General features: G+C 36.5%; 1 protein-coding gene across 1 annotated transcript in view; it reads left to right on the forward strand.

Annotated features, from left to right (window-relative positions):
* The window catches only part of LOC135201872 (cell adhesion molecule Dscam2-like), a 220,196-nt gene that overhangs the window by 94,666 nt on the left and 113,277 nt on the right, over nucleotides 1-12,253 (forward strand). Inside the window, 1 exon segment of the mRNA XM_064231173.1 lies at nucleotides 9,559-9,676. Within this exon segment, the coding sequence (XP_064087243.1) occupies nucleotides 9,559-9,676 (118 nt within the window).

Below are 12,253 nucleotides of genomic sequence, written 5' to 3' on the forward strand. Positions count from 1 at the left end.
TTTAGTCGATAAGAAAATGGTCGGCTCACGGGCGCGAACCAAAGCTTCATTGTGCCCCCCTGAAGTTGTCGGGTTGGATGGTTTGCGCCCGTGAGCCGACAAATTTCTTATCGACCCAAAAATTCCCTTTCGGTTAACATACATGATAATATATTAATTCCGCGGTAGGATGAATTAGATATTATAGGACGTTTGTAGCTTGATGTATATATATATATATATATAATATATATATATATATAATATATATATATATATATATATATATATATTTTTACGTATTTAGCTGGCCTTGAGAGAGGCTATATACGTAAACGGAAATAGTTGAAGGAAGACAAGTTGAAATTAATTGAACTTACCGTAAAACTGATTATTATTGATAATTCTTAGAGGGAAAGGTCGCCAGAAAACTCAGCTCGTTACTTTACAGCTATTTATTTACAAAAAGGCCCGTGCTGGCCTGGAGGAAAGGTAAATGATGGCTCCAACTGGAGTCATTCAAGCTGATTTTCATAAACTGGGTAATGCACACTTGCGGGCAGAGAGACGGCACGTGACTCATGGAATCTGGATGTAATTTTTAGTGTGGACCTTTGTAGAAAAACGTGGCGCCCGGCTTGGTCCAGGTCTGGGGCTCGGGCGCGCTAGTACGCCGTGGATAGGCCTAAATGGGAAGGCAGGTAGTTGGACATCTATCTGTCCGAGATCACGTCTCGCAGCCGACTGAGAGAGAATTCAGGTGGGTTGCTTGGGGGTTGGAAGTCAGCTTAACCCCCCACGATCAAGGCAAATCCTGGAAAACAAGCATACAGCCAGCAGAGGGGTCACAGGAAAGAGAGCTTAAGATATAGGTCTAAGAAGTACCAATCTGCCTACATCCTTCCCTTTTGAGATACGTCCCTAAAGCTGACAAAAGACTCTTTTCCCCCAACGGGAAGGGGAACTCCCTATCTCTAGCTGGCGGGTTTTGGGTTTCCCGCGTTTACTAAAAATCAGCTGATATTTGGAAGAAATGGCTGCCGTTTTCCAAATCAAATTAATTCATTGATATCTGGGTAGACGAACGATCTATAAACATCACAATATATATATATATATATATATATATATATATATATATATATATATATATATATATATATATATATAAGTTGGCAAGACAGGCAATCATATAGACCGTTAAAGGGGGAGGGGGAGACAAAAAACTCATTAGCAGTGCTAAGGCCCGGTATGAATGTTTTTACGTTTATATTTTTCTCAGCATTGTCCCTTTAGCGTTCTTTAATGGCTTAGAATTAAAGCATGAACTGGTCCGGACCTCCTATTGTCTTATTTTCACACACACACACAATTAATTAATAATTTCATGGCTATTATATCCATAAGTTTTACTTCATACTACAACTTTTATTCACCACAAAGTTTTTTCGTATGTATACGACTATGAGCCGAAGAATTGGTTTAAAACTCTACGAAAAAACATAAGCGAATAAAGTTACTGGTTTTATAAAATATTTAGATTCCTGTGACGGTCGTTATTCCTAAACAAGTAAAAAATGCGCCTAAGTTTCTTCGGCATAATTGAGTTTTCTGCACAGCGTATAATTCTGTATGGAACTCTTACCCTCGATACATTAAACTTTCAGCCACGGCACGGTGGTGGCCTGTGTTGAAGGCACCTATAGCCAGACTCACTATCATGGCTAAGTTTAACCTTAAATAAAAAAAAACTACTGTGGCTAGAAGGCTGCAATGTGTCATGTTTGATGATTGGAGGGTGTATGATCATCATACCAATTTGCAGACCTCTAGCCTCAGCAGTTTTGAAGATCTGGGCCGGACAGAAAAAATGAGGACGGACAGGCAAACAGCCATCTCAATAGTTTTCTATCACAGAAAACTAGTACCGAGAACCCGTCATATTGCTTTATTGCATTCCCAGCATTTGATTCGTTTGTTAATTAATGTTGCATTGGTGATCTATGTCTGCATTTGCATGCTAGCATAAAAATTCAATGGATCTGAAAGTTGCAGGAGAACCAACTTCGGTGCTCCTCCTCTCCCACCCCACCCTCTCTCTCTCTCTCTCTCTCTGAAATGGAAGTAAATCCACCTTTGATGCTAATACAGAATCAGTTTTCCATGACACCTACGAATGTAGAATCAGAAAGTGTTTTTAGGTTATATCTGTGACAAACGAAACTGCCATGAAATCCTTCCTTGTTCCTGTATTTACTTTTCTCTTATATTTCTCATATATTTTGATTCCCATTTTCCTATGTAATATTTGTCGCAGTTATTCATTTTATAATGTCATCCTTATTTGTTGGCAATGTGTCGAGCGATATCTGCAATATTTTTCCTCCTATGCGTCTTCCTATGCAACCGTCTCGTTTTTCATTTTATACTATTTCTTTTCTTCCATTCATTATCATTTATTAACTCTTGAACAGATTAGAAATTACAGACATTAGTATGAGGATTTTGTAGGAAAGAGAGAAATTACAGTAACTCTTGAACAGATTAGAAATTACAGACATTAGTATGAGGATTTTGTAGGAAAGAGACCTGCTTCGAAGACGCGTGGTACCAAGGACAAGTCACACTTGATTGTCTTCAATTCCACCAGCACGGGATCTTGCACGACGGTGGCACACGAGTGAGGGTCAGGTGGTCAAGTGAGGAAGATGCCCTGGTGCGTAGCTCGAGATTCGGCAAACCAGAGATGACGTTTGATTGAGGTTTTCTTCAAGTTGGAATTATTATTATTATGCTTCAGTAGGTGAAACCTATTCACACGGAAAAAACACACAGGGGCCATTGACTTGAAATTCAAACATTCCAAAGAATGATGGTTTCAACCTCACACCGCAGCCCCCCAACACTGCAGCAGTAACTGATCGTGTTTCAGAGCCAGCGATTTTTTCATCGACTTGGGGGGAGATGCAAACCCGCGACATCTGAGTGGCATTTCATGGCACTAAGCACTATACCAGCGGACCAGCTAAGTAAGGAAGTAGAATGAAGAATGATCGAACCACACCTATCTTAACCTTTGAAAACGGTGCGAATTCATTATTGCATCTCATTATTAAGGTTTGGGAAATAAACTTAAACTGTCAAGTGTCCTAACCATAGAACAGAACAAGAAACTTACCGAAAAATTGAATATACAGGTCAAAAAGGATTGGAAGCCATCTGGAAGAGAAAGAGAAAGTGGATAGTCATCATGGTTTGGAGTATACAAGAGAGAGAGAGAGAGAGAGAGAAGAGAGAGAGAGAGAGAGAGAGAGAGAGAGAGAGAGAGAGAGCGCATCGCCAGTAAAATTGAAGCAGAATTTTCCTCTCTCTGATGAAAAAATAAAAATACGACTTGGCTGATTACCTGATGGACTATTCCAGTCACGCAGCCCATTGTTTCTTTTGTATCCTCTCACGTTGAAAGTCCTTTCAGTTACGGGGCTGGAAAAAAAACCTCTATTATCAGACAATACGGCTTCGTTGCCCCTCAACAGAATCTGGATCCTAACACTCTGTAAAGTAAAGCTGGTAGGCACTAAGGTATAGATAGTGCAAGTTCCTGTTAAAATATTTCATGAAAGATCACAAAATAGTATAATAACCATAGGTGGTTAAAATTACACTTCTATCTTGACAGTTACAATGATCTGAAGCAGGTGCCATAACGACTGCCGACTATGGAGGGTTAGTGTTGGCGTGGCACCTCGCGTACACTGTAGAGTTTTGTACTTCATTTCCTTTGTTTTGTAAGTTGAGTCGAGTTGAATATAAACTTTAGGCCAAAGGCCAAGCACTGGGACTTATGAGATCCGTCAGCGTTGAAATAGAAATTGGCAGTAAAAGATTTAAAGATGTAAGAAGAGGAAAACCTCAAAGCAATTGCACTATGAATCAAGTGTTAGGAGAGGGTGGAAAGTAAGACGAAGAAAGAGTATATGAAAGGAGGTACAGTAAAAGGAACGAAAGTGGCTGCAGCTAGGGGCCGAAGGCGCACTGCTAAGAACCTTAAGTAATGCCTACAGTGCACCGCATGAGGTCCACTGACGAAACTACTCCCCTACGGGTCTTTATTTTGTGAATCTTTACAACTTGCTCTCTAACTACTCTAACTTCCCTTCTTCGCTGTCACAAGCGCTGAATGGCCGAAAGTGCCCCAGTGCTTAACTTAACAGCCTAAATGTTTATAATCTTAATAGCAAAATCCAACATTCATGTAGAGTCAGGAAACCTTACGATTACGTCTTATTTCCTTATTACGGAAAAAAAAATTTATGTTCTTGAATATTTTGAGTGTTCTTTAGTGTTCTGACAGGGCTCAGAGGGAATGCCAAATGTCGAAAAATATTTGGAATGAATAAGTGCATCATTTCCTGTGCACAAGGCATAGATCGGTAAATACTAGTAAGCCTCTTATACCACTGTATACTTCTTACTAATATATTTTAAGCCCCTGTTAAGGTTAGAGGTTTCGTTTTGCTATTCTATATATATATATATATATATATATATATATATATATATATATATATATATATATATATATATATATATACTATCTGCAGTATGATCCTCAAACATCAATTCAGGAATGCCGAAGACACATGGATGTTTTTAAGAGATTTATTCATAGAGAAACGTTTCGCACATGACTATGTGCATCATCAGTCTGAAAAATGACAAAATAATAACATTAAAAATACTAAAAATACACAGGATTCTTAAAATGACAATTAAAAACATTAAAAGACTAAAATTAGAGGCGAAGTAAAAACAACTGCTGTTACACCAACCTTCAGGTACAAAGGAAGAAGATAGAATGACCAAAGAAGGAACAACAACCTCCAAAGACGACTATGCCAGATATGGCTTGGAGCAGAGGCCAGTAGCCAACCGTTAACGATGGAACGAGTCTTTTAATATATAATGACTCTAAGGTCGTCAAATAATCTGCATCCTTAGAATATGCTAATATGGAAAAGTGCTGTTTCTTGACCTCAATTTTACAATTGATAGCATGATTTTTTATATTTGAATGTTCTGGTCTGCTCAATCTTTGTCCCGTTCTAAAACTCAACCCTAAGTGACTGTAATAACGCATCTGCAACAACCTTTTCGTTGATCCAGATGCGTTATTACAGATTCCCATTCCTCTGTCATCGGGCAGTCTATGTATAATGGCATATGTATTACATTTGAGATCAATGAAGTAACGAAGCAAAATAATCTAAACACGCAGCAAATCTTAAAATAATAGATACAAATCACAGCAATTCAACAGACCTCTCATTATCAAATAGAGAGGGTTTATCTCTTGGAGTATACAGAGATTCAACCACTCCGAGCTCCATTTCGTTGATCATGTAAGTGACTGAAAAAGAATCTAAATTTATAGGATGGTCATAATCTTCAGTGTTGACGAATAGCGATAAATGGTGGTTTTCTTAATGGCCTATGATGTTCGAAGTTGGGAACCCTGAGCTGCCGCTTTGATTTTCCGATGTATATTGCACTACAACAATAACACTTGCACTTGTACTCAATAGATGACTGCAGCTCAATTGGTATCACATCCTTGAACCTGGAGAATTTTTGCAATGTACATTTTGGCGTTAATACAACTCGCATGTTTATTTGCTGGTAGCATTCATGCAATAGTTTGGTAAACCTTTTCTTTACATTGAATGACCCATTTCCAAGAAACGCGATGGGAAATTCATAACTGCTCTGTTGACAGAGGCAGTTGTAGTTCTTGGAAGTGAAAGTGTTTGAAGCTAAAACTATTGAAATAGAAGCATTGCTTTATGAAATTACACTCTACTCTATACTAACTGACTAGGAATAAATGAGGACATTTTGGTGGCCAGACCCGTAAAAGTAATAAAACCATTTTCATTGTGACTGACCAGCATGTCAAGAAAGGCCAGTTTTCCTTCTGCCTCGGTTTCCGAAGTGAATTTGCCATTGTTGTGCTTTGAGTTCAAGTATTTTAAAAACAGTGAAATGTGATCATGTACATAATAATTACGCACAAACATACACATACACACAATATATATACAAATATTATATACATAAATAAAGGTTTCTGCCACGAAGGAAAAAATGGAAAGCGAGATAATCAAGCACTTTCGGTCTAGTGTGACCCTTTACTCAGGCACAGTAAAGGGTCGCACTAGACCGAAAGTGCTTGGTTATCTCGCTTTTCATTTTTTCCTTCGTGGCAGAAACCTTTATTATACATAGCATCACGTTTTATATACTTCGTGATCAAGTTATTCATATTATATACATGAATATATATATATATAATATATATATATATATATATATATATATATAGTCACAAGTATTGTTTACTATACAATTCACTATACCTTAGGGGGAATACCTTAAGACTAACTTTTCCCTAAGGGGAATTGTAATTAATAAGTTCTTCGTCACCGGCAGAATTCGAACCGATACATGCTCTAGAAACAATGGTACTCAATGACGTAGACCAGTGAGACAGGGAGAGACATACGAATATATGTATATATCGATTCTACTGTACTTATGCCTGCCAAATTCAAATTCTGTACGAATCACTTATCAGTCATAGTTCACCCTGGGTTTAAGTTAGTCCCTAGGTATATTTAATTGGATATTGAATTATATTTGTGGCTCAATATATGTGAATCAGAAAAAACGCAATTTATGCGAACATTTTTCATAATTAGCCAAGGGTTACAAACTTATCAATCATCCACGATGGAGGAGATGGGTCGACATCGATTAAAAGTACAGAACCTGAACCTGCCAGAGTTGATATCACTTCATATCTATCTTGATGGCTCACTCGTCTAAGTCATTGCTTATCGGTGTGTCTGAACCATACAGAGGTTCGAATTTCACCGGTGACAAAGCACTCACCAATGAAAATTCCCCTAGGTTAGGTTTGACTTATTCCCCCCAAAGGTATATAAACGATATTTGTGATCATATTTGTGAATACAATTACATGTCACAATGCATGTGACAAAGATTCATACACACAAACACACACACACCCACATATATATATATATATATATATATATATATATATATATATATATATATATATATATATATATATATATATATATATATATATGTATGTATATATATATATATATATATATATATATATATATAAATAAACATAAACACACAAAAAATAAAGAAAAGGAAATATACACAAACAAAATCATAATCCCTCACTTGGGTAATTTACAAGAGATCACACAAACTTTAGGCCAACCCAACCCTTTCATCTTCACTTATCTGAATACCGTGGGGAAATCCTTAATTAACATTCACCAGAAACCAGTTTCTACAGATGTAGGATTTTATGAAACCCCCTGTAGAGACTGTGATAAGTCATACTATGAATTCACAGGAAAATCTCTCTCGGAAAGATTAACTCACCATAAGCGCTCAGTTCAATATGGACAACATAGTTCAGCAATATTCCATCATACAAATAACACGAACCATACCATGAATTAGGACTCATCCCAAATTTTATACAAGAGCAGCTATTGATACAAATGTCAGATGGTAGAATCTTCACTGATAAAACAACAAGATCATAGGATCGAACTTTCCAAATGGAGCCTAGGACTCTGACCGTATAGACAATATCTCCCTTAAGGTAACAATGATGCTGATTAAGACAATTAACAGAACCAACGTCGGCTTAACGGTGATCCCAGTCATCACATAACGGCAAGTTTCCCACTGTATATTTTCGCTAATGTTACTTCTGTCATCCACTACTTGATAAGGATTGAAGTTAGTCCACCGAAATATAGTCCTTAGTTTTAAACCAGAGTGTTTTAATGGGCCTTTCATACTGTAATGCTGCGTTCATTCTTTAGCTGGTAATCTAGATTGAAGCTTTGCGCACGAATTTTCCACGTTCTCAGCAGACTTAAAGAATCAGACGAAACTCCCCAGCAGCACTCTCGTCTCACTATAACAAAGCACACTGCTTCCATTCATTTTGCATTTACTCTCTCGCTTGCTGGGTTCTGTGAAACTTCATTCCTAATCGTCTTTCTCCGTGTCAACAGTTTTAGTCTCTTAATTCCGCTAAAAAATTTGAATTATGCACTCTTCACCAACCCCCACTTGTTCCACGTAGCCAAACATCAGACCAGCCTGATCCATCTTTTCACTGCACCTGATATCTCCATTACTCACCATTTCAGTCTTTTCTAGTCCACTTACACTATATAGTAAGTTTTAATTTTCTTTTTTAAATTCTGACATTCATCGTCCACTCTCATAAATTTCCGCTGACTGCTTTGCTTGCTTCACCCCAATCTCTGTCGTAATTAAAATAAGAAAAATAGCTTTGTTATCTTTCACGAATTTGTTACGGACTTGATAGTTGACTAAAAGCATAGAATACCCCCCGACAGGAAGAGTAAGCGTCGCTTATATGAGAACAAATCCATTGATCAAATCCTGCTGCGATAATTAGAATTGATGAGAAATGTGATGCTAGCTCACAACAATATGGATTAAAACGTCCTGACTTATTACACTAAATGGCACTCGCATGCTAAAAGTCAAGATATTTTTAGCAATGGTTCCATTAATTTCTCTCAACTCACTCCCACCCTTTTTCCCAGATTTTTTGTTTCATATTCTTTGTTACAGGATGATGCCCTTTTCTCCTTTGCTGACTCTCTCATGGTTTTAATTTTCACAGATGCTCAAGGTCTGAGAAACGTAATATAATGATATCTGAAGCAGTATTACAAAATGAACAGAGACATGCCATATCATTTAAAATCTTTAAATATTGTAATGTGACACTTGCTTCTAACTGACCTGAAAAGGGTATAAGAAAGGAATTATTCTTATCATTATCATGGTGTAAATCTGATTGATTTTCTCATTAACCCAGGCCAAGTACTCTTATCTAAGACGTAAATGAAATCAAAACCTTTTACAAATATCAAAGTAAGTGATGCATTTTCGAAAGGGAATATATCGTATGTTCCTGACCCCTTTTCTGCATTGCTGCCATTGAATACTATTTTACTTATTAATATGATTACTTTTGCTAGTTCTAAGGCATCAGCAGGTCTCTCAAGTGGCTGCTGTTCAATAGTTACCTAAGTCGCTGGGCATTGTCTTAAGATAACCTTAAAGGTCTAGGGCCACTTAAACTTATTGTATTAGAATAAAGTAACAAGTGTGTGTGTGTGTGTGTGTGTGTGTGTGTGTGTACTGAGATTTCATATTCTCTTTTTTTTTCAGTGGCAAGGTCATTACGCTTCCCAATCAAAGTGGAATTTTGAAACTGTCTTCTGGGCTCGATGTAAATTTTTATTTTTAAACAATTTTAATGCAGAAGCTCTCAGACTATTTTAATGTAATTTACAATACCTGAATATTAAGAGCTTCTGAACTGATGCATGAAGCTGTCATTTGTAATCTTATAGAAAAAAATTAATTCATTTTTCCTACTTAATCCTTGAATAGGTCATTTCTTGCCTCCCACAGAACACGGCGAACCCTCCAGGCCTTCCATTATGGACCAGCAACGTTCTGTTACCGTTCCTGAAGGATCGTCTCTGGTGCTGCCCTGCATAGCCACTGGAACTCCAACGCCCACTGTCAGGTAGGTCTGGTTGTTGAGAGACTTTCAATTCTTTCCTTTACTTCTTTCACTTGTTCTGATTCCCTTTCCTTTGCGTATCTTTAAAGATAGTTCTTCATGCATTTCAAGGACCTCAGCAAACTAAACCTCATGAATGAACTTGGTTAGCAAACACTACAGCGATAGGTTGCTCCTGGAACAAGAATCCTATGCTGGCATAAACCTAGCTTCATCAACAACCTCAGCAACAGCCTACTACTATAGCAAGGTGTTTTCCGTAATGCACATATTTAGTTATCACGGTGATATCTGGTTGATTAAGTTAAGTTAGATTTCAATCACATACTCGTCATACGAGCAACTACTAAAGCTTATCGCTTCTTAATACAATTTTATATCCCAATTGGGATTTTCTGGATACGGCTGGCGTTGCATTTCTTATATGGGAAAATGAAAAGTGACACCCGAGTATTTCACAAAATACTTTATAGTTTGATCGAGAAATCAAGAGTGAGGAGCGAATCGATAAGCACATATACTACTTGTGTGAAAACCAAAACCATCTCAACGCTCGGTGGCTGTGAAAGCTGAGCCCTAAGTCATTTCATTTCCTCTTCGAATGGTCTCTTATTATAACAAGTAAGTATTTTTAACTTATCTAATTTATTTTGCTGCCAAACGACCTTCATTAACTGTAGAAGGAAAAACAAAACAAAAGAAAAATGGCTAGGCTATGTTCAAGTAAGACTTTACTGGAAAATAACTTTTACCGAATTGTTCATCCTTCCGCACTTTTCTGTCCGCCCCGAGATCTTAAAGACTACTGAGGCTAAAGGGCTGCAAATTGGAATGTTTATCATCCACCCTCCATTCATCAAACACACCAAAATGCAGCTATCTAGCCTCGGATGTTCTTTGTATTTTAATTACGGTTAAATTTTGCCATGATCAAGCAACTGGCACTGCTGTAGGTACCAACAACACAAGCCACCACTAGGCAGAGAATAAAAGTTTCATTGGCTGCGGCTGACAGTTTCATTTGCCGTGGCTGAGTTCTTCATACAGCATTATACGCTGTACAAAAAACTCAACTGCGACGAAGAAACTTCGTTGTAATTTGTACTTGTTTCAACTTGTTCTGGAATCTCGTGTTGAACAATGAAAAATTTTTGAACAATTTGCATTCGGAAGATGCACAAGTTCTTTCTCTGTTAAGTGAAATCTTGATTTAACAAGAATGACGCGATTCGTTCGCCTCTTGGAGCTCACCTGATAATTATCGGATCCAAATCTTAACCGCCATTCATCAACTAACCCATCATTGCCGCACCCGTCCCCCTCTAAAGACCTCATTTTTATGAATGAGAGATTCCATTAGGTCTAGTGGATGAGCTTCCTGGGGTTAATGCATGTTGCATTCCGATTAATGGAATGAGCATTTGGCATATGGGATACGACCTTTCCTGGTGAGGCAAATTGGATTTTCCTCTTTCAAGATTGCAGTCTATACTTATGTTCCGTCTACAAGTAATTGAATCTATTTAACTTAACTTGTGTTACATCTACAAGTAATTGAATCATTTTAGCTTACCTTATGTTACGTCTACAAGTAATTGAATCTATTTAGCTTACCTTATGTTACGACTACAAGTAATTGAATCTATTTATCTTACCTTATGTTACATCTACAAGTAATTGAATCTATTTAACTTAACTTATGTTACGTCTACAAGTAATTGAATCTATTTAGCTTAACTTATGTTACGTCTACAAGTAATTGAATCTATTTAGCTTACTTTATGTTATGTCTACAAGTAATTGAATCTATTTAACTTAACTTATGTTCGTCTAAAAGTAACTGAATCTATTTAGCTTACCTTATGTTACGTCTACAAGTAATTGATTCTATTTAACTTAACTTATGTTACGTATACAAGTAATTAAATCTATTTAGATTACTTTATGTTACGTCTAAAATTAATTGAATCTATTTAACTTTTGTTACGTCTAAAAGTAATTGAATCTATTTAACTTAACTTATGTTACGTCTACATGTAATTGAATCTATTTAGCATACCTTATGTTACGTCTAAAAGTAATTGAATCTATTTAACTTAACTTATGTTATGTCTACAAGTAATTGAATCTATTTAGCATACCTTATGTTACGTCTACAAGTAACTGAATCTATTTAACTTAACTTATGTTACGTCTAAAAGTAATCGAATCTATTTAGCTTACCTTATGTTACGTCTACAAGTAATTGAATCATTTTAGCTTACCTTATGTTACATCTACAAGTAATTGAATAATTTTAGCTTACCTTATGTTACATCTACAAGTAATTGAATCTATTTAGCTTACCTTATGTTACATCTATAAGTAATTGAATCTATTTAGCTTACCTTATGTTATGTCTAAAAGTAATTGAATCTATTTAGCTTACCTTATGTTACGTCTAAAAGTAATTGAATCTATTTAGCTTAACTTATGTTAAGTCCACAAGTAATTGAATAATTTCAGCTTACCTTATGTTACGTCTAAAAGTAATTGAATCTATTTAGCTTACCTTATGTTACGTCTAAAAGTAATTGAATC

Source organism: Macrobrachium nipponense, chromosome 28 (genome assembly GCF_015104395.2).
Source record: "Macrobrachium nipponense isolate FS-2020 chromosome 28, ASM1510439v2, whole genome shotgun sequence".
NCBI classification, from domain to species: domain Eukaryota; kingdom Metazoa; phylum Arthropoda; class Malacostraca; order Decapoda; family Palaemonidae; genus Macrobrachium; species Macrobrachium nipponense.